The sequence below is a fragment of the Trichosurus vulpecula genome, chromosome 7, assembly GCF_011100635.1.
Source record: "Trichosurus vulpecula isolate mTriVul1 chromosome 7, mTriVul1.pri, whole genome shotgun sequence".
NCBI lineage: Eukaryota > Metazoa > Chordata > Mammalia > Diprotodontia > Phalangeridae > Trichosurus > Trichosurus vulpecula.
In genome coordinates, this window is record NC_050579.1 from 227,127,426 (window position 1) to 227,143,018 (window position 15,593).

The following is a 15,593-nucleotide window of genomic DNA, read 5'->3' on the forward strand; positions in this document are numbered from 1 at the left end:
GGATTTTCATAAATTGGGTTTGGTTAGAGAGAGGCTTATCATTCTTCCCTGGGAGAACTCCTCCCACTCCAAGCCAATCCCTAACCACGCCTCCCCAACTCTTTTTGAAGTCAGTTTCAGGCTCCGCCCCCGCCCGCCCCCTATAAGCTCCTCCCCTTCACCGCCCTCCCGCCGCCTTTAAAACCCGGAGCCTAGGATTCCGCACTGGGCTTTCGTTCCTGCCAGGGTCGGGTACTGGGCATGCTCCGTGGCGCCGCAGGTTTTGGTCACAAGTAGGAAGCGGTTTCTGCACGACAACCGGCAAAGGGGAGAGGTTGCAGTTGCAGCCCCCGACGTCGGGACGCGGGACGGCTTGGAGCGGCTGCCGTGGCTGGAGGAGGACGTGGGTAAGGCGCAAGGAAGCCACCGGGGAAAGAGAAGGAAGAACAGAGGCATCCTCCTCTGGAGCCTTCCTTCTCCTTCCCTCCCTCGTTCCCGTGGGTGGCCGGACGCCGGGGTCCCATCACCTGGCCGGGAGGGGAGCCCGGGCCCGGGGCCCCAGCGCACGGAGCAGCAGCCCCAGCCCTGGTCCAGGAGCCGCCCGGCGAGGCGTCCGCTTTGCGTCCCTGCCCTGATCGGCAGCCGCAGCCCGGGAAGAGGAGGAGGCGGCTGCGGCGGCCGCAGCAGCAGCACCGGGGGCAGCCATGGGACTGCTGTCCCAGGGCTCGCCGCTTAGCTGGGAAGAGACCAAGCGCCACGCGGACCATGTGCGGCGGCACGGGATCCTCCAGTTTCTGCATATTTACCACGCCGTCAAGGAGCGGCACAAAGACGTGCTCAAGTGGGGCGATGAGGTGAGAGCTGCCGGGAAACCCCGGGTGGGCTCCTAATTTAGGGGCATTGACCACCCCCTCCTCCTTAACCCCCCCACCTCCTCCTGCCATCTTAAAACCCCTGTTCACCCAAGTTCAATGCCACAAGCATTTATTAAGCGCCTACTATATGCTTAGACGCTTGGGGGGAGGACACAAAGACCACAAAACCAAAGCCCTGCCCTGAAGGGCACTCGGGGAGGGTGGAGGAAAGTGGCCTGTGGCTCCGGGAGCAGTAGTCCTCGGGCCACCATCAACCCTACCCACCCCTGCCCTTGCCTTCTTTGTTCTGTGAAGGTGGCATCTGTTGGCTCAACTCTTCCAGGACATCTCGGAGGGTGTCACCTTGGGGCTGGGCATCCTTGGCGGGATGTCGTAGGTGAGCCCAGCCCCTCTTCTGGCCTGTAGCATTTCAGCCTCCTTCATGAGGTTTTCTTGTTCATGCATGTTGAGGTGTATGCCTAGGTGCAATTTGTGTGTGTGTGTGTGTGTGTGTGTGTGTGTGTGTGTGTATACACACGTATACACAGTTCTCCCCCTACAGAGAGGTAGGTCTTGTATGTCTTCCCCTACAGCTTATTCTGGCCGCCCTCCCAAACCAATTCCTTAAGGCAAGTCTTGAAAGGGTTAAGTCATCCCACATAGAGTTAGGTTGCTAAGGTGATCAACTTTTTTCTGAATGTGAACCTCTTGTGTCCGTAGTAAAAACCATGTGATGTGTGGATAGGTACTTTCTGAGGGATTGCCCCTCATTCTTCACAAACTGCATTCCCAATAAAAATAGAGACAGACCCTTAGCTTGGCTTTCCTGCAGCCCCAGCAAGAACTCGGGGGCAGCTGACCTCAAGGGACAACTTTGCCCTAAGGTTATCTCAGGAGTCACCTCGAAGTAACAATAAAATGGGGGCCTGACTGGACAAGTATCATAATGATGCCCTGGTTGCTGCCAAAAGGCCAGGGAAGGAAGCTAAAGGCTATTCCTTGCCCTGAACCAATTCGTTAATTTCTGACTCTTCTGGTATCTTCATTTAATTTTGTGTCTCTTAGTTCAACTCTCCATCCACCAGACGCTCCTTCCCTGCCTTCCTTCCTTTTTGTTAGTTTACCGCATTTGTGTACTGATAGAAGCTGAAAAAACATTATATGGCCTTCAGCTTTCAAAGAAGTAAAAAAAAAAAATCTTAAGAGGGCCCATGTTTTAAGACAGATACGACTGTATCTCCTTGTTTTTCTGGAAAGGTGGGGTATTTCCTACCTTTAGCTTTTAAGGCTCATTTGTAGTGCTTGGAAATACCAAGTTGAGTGGACTTTTCTGAGCTGACTTATTATTTGTCTGTTAATATCGAGTGTTCTACCACTTCATACTATAATTTCACTTAATGGTACATTTGGGAACTAATTTGGCCATTCTTAGAAACTTGTTTGAGTTCATCAGTTACTTAACCACAAGAAAGGAATCACTTTCTTAACAAACAGAACTGGTTTCACCCCCTCCTTGAATTGTAAATGTTCAAATTTGGGTTTGGAATTGAAGGGATGTCTTGGAGCTGTACCACTTGAAGTAAACCCTTTGGTTACTTGCTTTTTAACAACCAAATGATGAAACCTGATTTTATAGTCTATTTGAAATGAAGCCTAGTGTCTACAAAAAAAGCAAACAGACCAGGCAACAAATCTCTCTTTTGGCTTATCCTTTGGGGATTTTTTTTTTTTTAATGCTAATGTTGCTTGGCTTATATTGAAAAGGTTAGTTTGGAACTCCTGCTACATCAATAATCTCTTGTAACTACTGTTCCTGACTAAACCAAAAGATAGCCACTTGTAACCATTTGATGCCCCTCCACCTACCCCAACCCTGTGAAACTGTCTGTTTTTGGTCAATTTGCTGCAAATCTATAGCAATTTTATTCTTAAGAAATTTGTGTTTTTATCTATTCTTTCTGCTCTTAAGGCAAAGAAAAAATGTATTATACTGAAGTAAACACGTAGTCATTTGCCCTTATTTATGTGATGCTCCTTCTGAACCGGAGTCTTGTGAGTGACTACTGTGGAAGAACTAATCTCATTTATTTTTCCCCATCAGGGGTGGGAAGAGAGTCAATGTTGGAGTAATTTGAAATACTTCTAAGAGTCTTAAAAATGAGGAATGTCAGCTATTGATGAATGTTAGAATATAGACAATATGTACAAGGCAAACCTTTACTAAATTATAAATTTCTAAGCTTTCTCAAAAATACCCAACTCCTTTTCCCCAGTGATGCCAATTTTGGAAAAAAAAATAACAGGGTACTGCAGATGTACTTAGAAATTGTTGATTTCAAATAGTCTTTTTAGTATTGTAGTCATCAAATGGAAAAAAAAAACTATTAGATTTATTATCTTTTACAAGAAACAGCTACTCTGGCCTCTATTGACATTATCATTCCCCTTCCTTCCTTTTACACCTCCCCCCCCCAGTACTTTTTCCATTAACAAACCAATTTCCTTAGAGTGGTAAGCTTAGAAAAGAACGTAAATAACTTGGGGGGGCGCGGGGGGAGTCTTTGTTTTAATTTAATGGGCTTCTTTACTCATTGCCAAAAATATAGCATTGTTTCAGTCTCTTTTAAAATGGTGTTATTTGACTGTGGACTTTCAGAATTGGAAATCTGGTCCAACTCCCACTCTATATTATCTTCTGTAAGTCTTCCCTCAAACAAGGGTTATTCTCTGAAGGCATTCATTCAGTTACAAGGAGCACATTGCCTATTGCATTTTTTGACATCTCCAAGTTAGGAAACTTAGTTGAGATGAAATATGCCTCCTATCATTTCTCTACCCATTGGTCCTCGTTTTTCTTGAAGTCGAACAGAGTTAGACCAGTCTGCTTGCATGTTTGCTTGCTTGCTTCCTTCCTTCCTTTCTTTTTTTCTTTCTCTTTCCCTCCCTGCCTTCCTCCCTTCCTCCCTTTCTCAATTTCTTTCTTTCTCTCTTTTCTCTTTCCCTTTCCCTCCATTCCTTCCTTCCTTCTTTCTTTCTCTCTTTCTCTTCTTTCCCTCCCTCCCTTCTTTCTTCCTTCCTTCCTTCCTCCCTCCCTCCCTTCCTTCCACTGAGATAACCCTTGAAGCGTTGATCCTGCTCTCCTCTGCATCTCTCTTCTGTTTCCCTTCCCTAGGTTAACCATGTCTCACTCAGTTCCTTCAGCTGTTCTTCATGTGACCTGGTTTTCAGGCCCTCTTATCTTCTTGGTTGCCCCCTTCTGGCCATACTTCCTCCAGTTTGTCAATATTTATAGAGTGCAATGACTGGAATTGTATGTACTGATTGAAATGTTTTCATCAGTGCTACTCTGCCTGTGGGACTCTCAACTTCCCTTCTGGGCATTTTATTACAGGGTATACCCAAAGTCCATGTACAGTTAAAATATTCTAGAGATTTTTAACAATCTATCAAATGCAGTTAATTGATTTGGGGTTTTTAAATGCATAAATAAGTGGATTTGTTCTTTTAAAAATTTTTTTCCTGAAAATGTTACTTTATGAAGCTAAATAGCTTTAATGATAGAAGAAAAAGTGGGTTGTATTCTAGTTAAATAAGTTAGTCTATAACAGTGTTACAACTGTTTAACAGCCTGTTAAAAGCTAAAATACACTTATCAAAACCTTGCTCTCTGAATGAACTTTGTGCAAGAATTTCTGGTGTGATCAGTGCCAAAGCAGAGGATGACTTCAGAATATGTTCATTATAATTTAATATTTTCAGCTGCACATGGATTTTATGCAACCTCATACTGCATCTGTTAATTCACATTGGCTCTTATCATCAACTGCAAGTCCCAAGTCCTTCTGTGCTACAACCCAGTTAGGCCATATTCCTTCCCTTTCCTACCCACTGTCCTACTGGTACAGTTGAATTTTTGAAGCTCAGCAGAAGGCTTTCCATTGATTGAGGCATTGAGGGTGCTGCAGTGAATAGAGAGAGAGATCCCAAGTTCAAGTCTTTGCTGCCTCAGTCACTTAGCTGTTGACCCTGGGCAAGTCACTTAACCTCTGTCTGCCTAGTTTTCCTCATAGCACCTATCTCCCATGCTTGTTCTGAGTATCCAGTGACATAATGCTTGTTAAGAACTTTTCAAACCTTAAAGTTCTGTATATACGAGCTATTTTTATCCTCATTAAGTTTTATTATGTTAGGATGAAATTCTGTCCAGTGTTCAACGCCCTCAAGACCTTCTTAGATTCTGAGTTTCTCTTTCTGTTTATTAGTGATCCTTCCCAGTCTGTGCCATTTACCAATTTGATAAGCATATCAGGAAGACATTCCCCACCCCCACCCCCTTTTTCCTCATAAATCTAGACTGAAAATCGCTCATTTCCACAATAGCTAATTATTTACTCTTCCTTTCAACTCTATTACATCTGCCCTCGATCTATATAATGGAAATACTTCAGTCTATTCATGTACTGCTTTAATCGTTTCTGTTCTTCCATGATTATGAATTGTAGGGGAGGTGTGATGAGGTGAACGAAGCAAGAAGGCATCACTTAGACAGTTTCTGATGGAGGTAAACATTCTTAAGGTATCTGGAAGCATCCTGTATTGGAAAGGTGAATTTGGAGTCAGGTGATCTGGCCCAGCCTCTGCTTCTCACTTCCATGACCCTTGGTGTCTTCATCTGTAAAATGGAAGAATTATGTTATCAGGGGTTTTTAGCTTAGAGCCCAGGAACTTGTGGCACAAGATAGAGCACTGGGCTTGGAATCGGGAAGACATCTTCATGAGATCAGATCCAGCCTCAGACGCTTACTAGGTCTGTGACCCTGGGCTAATAATAACCCTGTCTGCCTCAGTTCCTCAGATGTAAAATGAGCTGGAGAAGAAAATGGCAAACCACTCCAGTATTTTTGCTTAAGAGGTCAGGGAGAATCGGGACACAACTGAATGTTTTGATAACTGTATTTTAATATAATTGGCTTCCTTTGTAATCTTATATATTCAATTTTATGCATTTTAAAGCATTATTCTAAGAAGGGGTCCATGACACAAAGCTCTAAATCTTGAGATTATATGCTTTGTTCAAACAATATTTATAATGTTGAGTTAAACAAGGGAGGATTCCTAGATAAGGTGATTTTTGTGGAGAAGAGAAGTATTTCAAAGGTAGCATAGAAACTGGGGATATGGGCAGTAATTCAGTTTTAAAAATTTGGAGTTCGGTCGTGTGCTTGATTGGGAGGAGCCGATGTTGGGAAGGAAGGAGAAATGAGGTTGGTGAGATAAATAGAAAGAAGGCTGGTGAGGTGTTGGGGGAGATAGAAGGAATCTTTGAAGGGCAGGCAGGAAGTGTTCTGTGCTGATATGTTCGGCCGGCTCTGCATGGAAAGATAATTTCCACTGGATTTTTGTGTCCATAAGGCCATAAGATCATAAGTAAAAACAAATTATTATATTAATATGATCAGCCACTGAGGTAGAAGGAAGACGTCTATGGCTTCCACTCTTAGCATCAAGATAAAATGCAGAATTTTAATCGATCTTCTGCCCATATTACAGTTGATGATTAATCAATGTCTCATGTAACCATGATAAATTGTTATTAAAATCTAAACTCAGTGATAATTGCTTATTAGCAGTGGGTAATTTTAAAAGATGGTATTCAGGCAGCCTCCAACTTAGAGATGGGTTACGTAAGTCAGGGTTTTTGCCTTTTTTTTCTTTTGGAACTGGGGGACTTATTTTCCCATGGCAGCCGTGTTATAATTAAATAATGGTCAGGTTCCCAGAGCAACATTTAAAAGCCTCATTAAGCCAGAATATTCCCCTAAAAGTTGGTGGACCTGAATATAGTTGACTAGAAGAATGTCAGCTTCTTGAGGGGCACAGTCTATATTTTTTTTTGTCTTTGTATGCCTACCATGTCTTGCACGTGCTAGTTGCTTAAAAAAATGTTTGTTCATTTGACCTCTTGGCCCTTTCCTTTGCTAGCTAAAGGACCTTGGACATGTTAACTTTTAGTGATGAAGGTCATGATAACTAACATTCCTATTGACGCTATACGCTAGTTGCTTTACAGTTGTTTCATTTCAGCCTGACAGCACCCCTGCGAGGTGGGTCTGTTGTTATCCCCATTTTTCAGGTGGGGAAACTGAAGCAAACAAAGGTTAAGTGACTTGCCCAGGGTCACACCTCTAGTGAGTGTCTGAGGCTAGATTTCAACTTAGGTCTTCTTGACTCTGCTTGCCTGCCCTTTTTTTGAGCATAAGAAGAAATGATGTAAAGAAAAAAAAAACTGAAAATAATATCCAAATCTAAGGTATTACGGTTTGTTAACAATTATGGTATTGATTATTTAACTGCTGTTAACAGCTGTTCTGTGGCTGGTGCATTGGGCTTATATTTGGGAAGTCCTGGGTTTGAATCCTGTCTCAGATACTCAACAAGCCACGTGAATCTGGGTAAGTCACTTAACTTCCCTCAGCCTCAGTTTCCTTATCTGTAAACTGGGGGTAATAATACATCAGGGGGTTGTGGTGTGACTCCTAATGAACACAAAAGTGCTTTGTTAAACCGTGAAGAGAGAGATAAATGCTTGTTACTATTATAACAAATAACAGTTTCTTTGGGGGAATATGTTTATTTTTGAAGCAGGAAGCCAAAATATCCGTTTTTCCTCCATGTCACTTGGGAAGGATGTGACTTTTTTCCCTGCTAGCTGAGATTTTAAAACTATTTTAATGAAAACCTTTCTAAAACACTTTGTCCGTTTTCTTTCATTGATGTTCATAAAGATGACCCTAGTTGCATTTTTACTGGAGATGTGTGTATATACACACATATAAAACATAATTCTGCATATTTCCTTTTGAGTTTTTCTGTCTTCAGTGCTGTCAAGATGACAAGCTGCTGTCTTCGCTGTTGTCTTTATACTGATTTCTAACAGTGAATTGTCCCCCTACTTCTCCCCTCTTTAAAAGTCCAGTTCTGAAATGACAGAATGACAGAATTTGAGTTGGAAGGGACCAGAGAGGCAAAAAGAATTCCATGTTGCGACATGCCTAACCAGTGTTCTGGCCTGTGCTTGAGGACATCCAGTGAAAGGGAGCCTACCATCTGCCAGGCCAGCCCATTCCACTTTGGGGCAGAGCTCTTAATTATCAAGAAGACTTTGGTGATGTCAAACTTACATGCATCTTTACAACATTCACCAATTGTTCCTGGTTTCACCCTCTAGGGCCAAACAGAACCTGCTCCATCCTTTTACAGATCCTTCAAATATTAGAATTCTATTTGTCCTATATGCAGCTTACTTTGCATATATTTATTTGCATGTTGTCTTCCCCGTTAAATTGTAAACTCCTTGAGGACAGTAACTTTTTGCCTCTTTTTGTATCGCCAGTGCTTAGGACAGTACTTGGCATATGGTAGGAGCTCAATAAATGTTACTGGATTTATTGATGCAATTATCATGTTATTTCCTCCTCTTCCTTCTGGATCTTCTCTGATCCAGGCTTAATACCTCTACTTCCTCATTTATGGACTTAAGACTCTTTATCATTCTGATTGCCCTCATCCAGATATTCTCCATGTCCTTCCTAAACCGTAGCCCTCAGCCCTGGGCAAAATACTGCAGAGCTGTGCCTCTCTGACAGTGTAATCAAACATCATATTAGTTGCTGTATCGTACCTTAGAGTTTACTGAAACCCTGACATCTTCAGGCAAATTGCTTTCTAGCCATACTTCCATTCCTTGTACTTAGGAAGAGGATTTTTTTGAACTTAAGACCTCGTGATTATTATTTCATTTTATTAGATTCAATCTAGTATTCCAGCTTGTCAGTAATTTTTTGGATCCTGATTTGATCTTCCAGTTTGTTAGACATCCCTTCTAGCTTTGTTTCTTTTGCGCTTTGATTAAACACTGCCCTCCCCCTATATCCAAATTACTGACAAAAGTGTCAAATTTTGGGCTAAATACAGATTCCCTGGGGCATTCCACTAGAGACCTCCTTCCAAGTTAACATGGAACTCTGCATTTAACCACTCAACAGATTGCACAGCCATCTACTAGGGTCTATTATTTAGACCATTGGTGTCAAACTCACAGAATGGAGGCCATTAAGCCCTCCATAAGGATCCCTGTTGACTTAGAAAACCACATATTAACATTGTCTGTGTTCTACTGTATTTTTATTTAGTTTGTTATATATTTCCCAGTTATATTTTAGTCTGGTTTGGGAGTGTTACCGTGCTTGACACCTTTGATTTAGACTGGATCTCTCCACCTTTTTTTTTCTCCTCATAAAAACAGAATGAGTTCCTTTGCCAAATTCTTTGCTAAGATTTGGGTAAGCTGTGCCTTAAAGAGAGGCTACGTAGCATGATGGATATAGCAGTGGACCTAGAGTCAGTGAGCCCTGAATTTGAATGTGGCCCCAGATACTTACTAGCAGTGTGACCACTCAGGGCTAATCACTTAACCTTTGTCTGACTTAGTTTCATATATAAAAACAAGGATAATGATAGTACCTACTTTCCAGAATTATTGAAAGGGTCAAATGAGGTAACCCTTTGTAAAGTGCTTTGCAAACCTTAAAGCATTATATAAATACTGGCTGTAATTATTATTAATCATTTTAAAAATCTTTTTCTTGCTCTTTCCATGGTCAATTTTTTTTTGGCAGAGAAAACTTACGATATAAAAATAGAGCAGCTCTGCCTTCTCTTTGTGATCTTTTTTGATCCTCCTCTTTCCCTTAATATATCTTTTTTGTTGTACTTAGCTTTTCTCACTAGCCTTAGCTGATTCTGAACTTTAGCACTTCTGACAGTATTCTTGAAAAGGACTGTGCCATGCTTTCATATTCACTCTCTGTTTTGAAACCTTTACTAACATACTTTTTTTTTTTAATCTTAAGTTGGTTGGACAGTCTTTGGTTCCTGGATATCTTCAGAAAACTCCAGTTTATATCCATGAGAATTGTGTTGTTTTATGTCTCCATTCTTGTACTTTTTATTCTTTCTGGACTGATTTTTTTTAGGATTTTAGCCCTATCTACCTTTTCTTCTAAACTCTTTGACAGATGCTTTTCCCAAATAAAAAGTACATGTGAGATTCTGCTTCGGGTTCCTTTCCTTCTCTACTACAGATTCTTAAGTGAGGTAGTCATACCATAGTTTACCATAGCAGTGTGCTCTAAATTGTAACTGAGAATCAGATCCAGAATAGGATTTCTTTGTTATTTACATTTATTAAGCACTTACTGTGTGTCTGGTGGGGTCATGAAGAGTCTGACCTGACTGAAACGACTGAATAACCAAATGTGCCTGGTACTGTGCTAAGTGCTGGAAATACAGACACCAAGGAAAAAAGACAGTCGCTCAAGGAGCTTACATTCTAATGGCGGAAGTCGGTACATGAAAGAACATGGTGGGAAGGGAGAGAGGTGCCCACATAGGACCATGGTAAAGAAAGAATCCGGAAGGGTAGAAGTGATGCCCACAGAGGAATGCAGGAGTAAATTTTGTCTGGCCTGTACACTTCCTTTAAAATAGAGGCTCTGGGAGGAACTGACCATTCAGACAAAAGGCCCCCAAGAGTACAGAGATCCTCCAAGGTGAGATGTGTGATTTGTCCTTCCTTCTTAAAGAGGATCATGACATTGACTTTGATTTGATTTGAGTGAGGGAGGGAAGGCTATGCAAGGTCACCAGCCTCACGTTCTCCTCCAGAGCCATCTGGGTCCAGTGGCCAGATATTCATCAAGATGACTGGAGATGGTCCAGGATGTGGTAAGAAATCCTGGCCCTTTTAAGCTAAGGTCTTTTCAGATTCTCACTTTGAGTGAGGCAATGCCCATTCAGTGGAGAGGCCTCTTTTAAGAAGTGGGTCAAGGCATGGCCCCCCCCTTAATCTTGGTGCAAATACCTAGGCAGTTTTCTCACACACACACACACACACCCTTTTTTGTTCTTTTGTCTTCTCTAGAAAGTTCTTTTGTCTTCTCTAGAAAGCCTAAAGACTTTTTAGTCCTGGCACTCCGTATGACTAGGCACAACACTTAACCTTTCTAAGCCTCACTTTCTTCATTTGTGTAATTGGAATGACGATGGTAATTTTATCACTTGTGGCACAGAGTTGTTGTAGAAAAAGCCTTAAGGTAATGTGAATTGGCTATTACTTTCCCTAGGCAAAACATAAGGTGGATGGGCTCTTTGGTATGATGCCAAAATGTTCTATTTCCACATTGTATTTTACTTAAAGGATACTAATATCCAGAAAGGAAGAACTTTTAGAAATTTCATAATTTAAAGTGTCTGTTTATACTTTTGTTATACAGAATGAGAGGTGGCCTGTCCAGAAAGAGCTGGGTTTGAGTCTTGCCTCTGGTATATATTGGCTGTGTGAGCCTCTTCGTGCTCTAGACAGCTCTTTAAGATGATAAGTTACAGGGAAGTAGTAAAAGGAGTTACTTATATGTGAGTTCCTATGCCAGTGAAATCACAGGCCCACTCTATCCCTCTAAAGCAGTGGTTCCCAACTTTTTTGTTCCATAGACCCCTTTCAACAGTAACAGGGTGTTATGAAACCCCCAGGGTAATTTAATACACTACTGGTAATGTTCTTTTAGATTTATTGATTAAATGTTTACAGTAAATCCAGTAATAACTTTTCCTAGAAAAGGTCCAAATTAAAATTTATATAATTATAAAATAGAAAATTACATTCTACCTATAATTATTAAAACCCTAAATATAAAATTATAAAATAATTATAAATATTTTATGTGGGACATTCTATAAGAATTAAAAGTAGTAATCCAGCAAGACCTCCATATGCTTATATTATCTGCAAGATTGCATATTAAATTTCTTTGTTTCACAAATTTTGTTGAATATATTATTTTAATGAAATAAGTTATAACTGGGAAGATGCTTAACAAATACAATGGTTATATATAAACTTAATTTCAATGTTGGGCATTTTTATTTGAACAAAGTTTTACAATATTTGGCTCAACACCAGGCAAACACAGTCTTAAATCTGGTTCTGCTTTGAGTTTATTTCTGTATCTTGATTTAAAACAAGAATAAAATGAAAATGCTTGCCCACGCAAATGTGTTGTAAAATGGTAGGAGAGTTTTACAAGTTCTCTTCCTGAGATATGAAAGAATCTCTAAAGATGTAATAGTCTTCCCTTTGTCAGCTAGCTACACTTATAGAAACTACTGAATGAATGACTGGTATTGCAAACCAGTTCATTTGAAAATCTGCCAGGTAGAAGAATAGTAACATAAGCAGAGGGATAAGTTTAAAACAGACTTAACACTGCAACGAGAAGCAATATAAGGTTTGTTTCTCCAGAAAGTTTGTGATGGTCTTCGGATGGCTTTTAATATGCATGCCTAGCAATCATGGGTTTTCAAGTTGCCTGACATTTGTGTTGCTAGAATAAAAAGGTTCATAGCATCTTGATTATGTGATTACACAATTGATGAGGTATGATTACAGGTAACGGGAGCAAGGGAGCCACTCTAGTACAGTGTACAGAACAATGAGGATTTTGCCTAAATGTTCTAAGAAATAAGCGTTTTTTAGCTTGTGATATCTTATCCCTGGAAACATAATTTCAGTATGTGAAAATATTGACTGGGCCTCTATTAGGAAGGACCAGATTATGAGGGGCTTTAAATGCTAAACAAAGGAGTTTGTATTTTAGTGGCAATAAAAGGAACTATAGAAGCTTCTTGAGCAGAAAAGAATGGCATACGTGGGCAAGCCTGTGGCTGAGGGACTATACTGAATAATCTTATTTCATAAGATTATTATTATTATTATTTTATTTAATATTTAATATTATTCACATAAGAGCAAAATTAAAGTGTCTTTCGAAATTCAGACATATCATTGGTGACTGCTAGATATTAATGACAGTGCTAAAAGATTTGACTGATCTGGTTGAAATTGACAGAATTATTAGGAAGGTGCCAAAGGCATTTCTATTTACTCCACGCAGGTTCCATTACACAAGGGTATCCCTTGTTCTGCGCCAGTGCTCTTAGTGTGTTATTGTTCCTGAGGACTTAACTTCCCTAACATATAAAACCCTGATGATAAGGAAGTTGAGGTTGGTAGCAATCCTAAGTGTTGTGTTTGTTAGACGTTTTAAATACCCTGTATAATTCTGTGTTCCTAACTCGGGATTAGTGGAGTTCATGAGCAGAAGGATTTGGGACTATGAAAAGTAAAGCTATGGAATGTCGTCGTTTGGTCTAATGGCAGGGAGCAGCTAGCAGAGGGCTCACTGTTTATTAATACACAGTTGTTCAGAAGTTGTAAAACTTCTGCCAAAGAAAAATGAGGACAGAATGCCAGCTTAGGTTTTTTGTAGCACTTTGTGGTTTACAGAGGTACTTTTCTCAGAACAACCCTTTCCAGATTGGTGGAATATTATGCACATTTTACAATTGAGGGTAATCATCAGAGAAATTAAGTCACCTGGTCAAGTTTACCTTGATAATAAGTGGCCAAGAGTGCCAGGATTTAAACCTGGATTTTCACATGTTCTTCCTATTCTGTTAGAGGAATTTAATTTTTTGGCAAATTAATCTCCCTGCTGATATAGTAGAATGCCCAGTGGACAATCGGATCAAGTCAACAAGTATTCATTAATCGCTTACTTTGTGCTAAGTGTTGGGGACACACAGAAAGGTGGGAGGGGAAACCTCGGTCCCTGCTGTCAAGGAGTACATCTTCCCTCAAATGTTTTTAAGTTGCCATCCTCATCTTTTTAAAAGGTGGAAGTCATTGGATAAAATAGTATTCATTTGAACAAAATTGGCATGACAGCCCCAACTTGTCTACGACACAAGCATGCTGTTATGGGTGCTGTGAACGTGGAGATTATGTAGCCTTCCAGAGTGCCACCCAAAGAAAGAGAAGAAGGGGAGGGACCTGGTATGCCCCTTATGAGCAAGGAATAGTATAGGCCTGAAAATTACCTGATTGTGAAATTGTTTTTTTGAGAGGTACTTAATCTAGCAACACCTCCACTAATCTGGATGCCATTCACCTGGCCTCACAATCGAGAAGCTATTATTATTATAAGGAAACAAAATGTCCTAAGTGAAGGAAGATATCACAAAGTCTGTGCCCTGGAAGCTTATTTACTTGAGTCATAGGAGAGAGTTCTGTTTAGATTCTTACCTGTTTACTCTTCTTTCCCACAGTTGTAATCAGCTTTAAAGGTGCATTTATTAAAACCTCAGCAAATTCAGGGAGAGTGTGCAACACAACCCCATAGGGCTGGTATTAGGGTGTGGCAGGCAGGACGATCTGAGTTCTGCAAAAGGTGGATCTTGCAGCCTTAAGGAGAGGCATCTCAGTTTTCACCAGCAAAGGAAGAAACAGAACAGAGTCTTGGAAGGAACCACAGAGACCATCCGGTTTAATCTGTATCACTGGTAGAAGGACCTTACTACTTTTTGAGGCAGTTCATTCCACTTTTAGGGGAAAACTAATTCACAGATTTTCTCCCTGCATTGAGCCCCAGTCTACCTTATTTTTGGTCTTTTTCTCAGGAAAGGAGATTGCAGGACACTTATTGATATGTTTACTTTCAAATCAGTTTATTTACAAAGGCCAAATGAATACTCTGTAAACCAAAAGAGAGGTTTTATTATAGCAAGCACCTTCGTTCTTCTGAGCCCTCAGCACTTAGACGTTCTCAATAGCTAAAGTTTTTTAGAGAGGCCTGTATGAAAACTCCACATGTGTGCACAGGCGCGCACATACACACACACACACACAAGTCCCACCCTTTTAGAAAAAATTGTAACTGCTATGGTTGGAACCCTTATCTCTTACACTTATTGTTGCTAGCTCTGCCCTTCAGGAACTAAACAAAACAAAGCTAATCTCTGTTTTCTACCTGTCGGTCCTCCAAATACTAGAAGACCATAACCTCTGTCTTATTAGTCAGTAAATCTTTAGTAAGTGTCTAGTATGTGCCAGGCACTATGCTAAGCTCTAGGGAGCATGCAAAAGACAGCCCCTGCCATTGGTGACTTTACAATCTAACATGCAAATAAATGTATACGGAGCATGCTACAAATAAGATAAGTAGAAAATAATTAACAGAGGGAACGCACTAGAATTAAGAGGGACTGGAGAAGACTTCCTGCGAAAGTTGGGAGTTTGGTTTTAAAGGGAAGCCAGGGAAGTCAGTAGGAGAAGCTGAGGGAGGGACAGCCAGAGAAAATGCCTAGAGATGGTGTCTTGTTCATGGAGCAGCCAGGTCATTGGACCCCCTGTCTTCTCTAAGCATATCCTTTCTTCTTTCAGACCGTGCTTGCATTATCTTTTTCCCAGTTCTGTCACCAAAGCAGGTACAATTAGAAGAAGATAGCAGTTTAGAGTTTTACATCATAAAGGATAAACAACCCTGTACATATCCAAAGCAAAACTCCAAAGGGCTTTTATCATGACTGATGGCATAATTGTGACCTGAGTTTTAAAAAAAAAAAGTTTTTGTAGTTGGGAAAGTTTTTTTAGAAAGATTTCCAACCATACCAGTTAGAACTAAAAAAAACCTCTCTGAAAAATTCAGTTAAGCAGAACATCCAATGCTGAGGGCTCAGGCTAATCAAGGGTGTTTGCTACAACAAAACCCTCTCTTTTGGTTTACAGGCTTTCTATCTTTGCCCAATTTATTTGGCAGAATACAAAGTGAAGCTTAACAAGGGTTGCCCTGGAACCTCCTTTCC

The 15,593-nt window shown here is 40.7% G+C and overlaps 1 protein-coding gene across 2 annotated transcripts in view; it reads left to right on the top strand.

Moving 5' to 3' along the window:
* Positions 1-226: 226 nt before the first annotated feature.
* GCLC (glutamate-cysteine ligase catalytic subunit) overlaps positions 227-15,593 on the top strand; it is a 76,193-nt gene continuing 60,826 nt past the window's right edge. For both annotated transcript variants that reach the window (XM_036766350.1, XM_036766349.1), the window contains exon 1: positions 227-833. In XM_036766350.1, the coding sequence (XP_036622245.1) occupies positions 684-833 (150 nt within the window). In that variant the 5' untranslated portion in view covers positions 227-683. The remainder of the gene's footprint in view (positions 834-15,593) is intronic.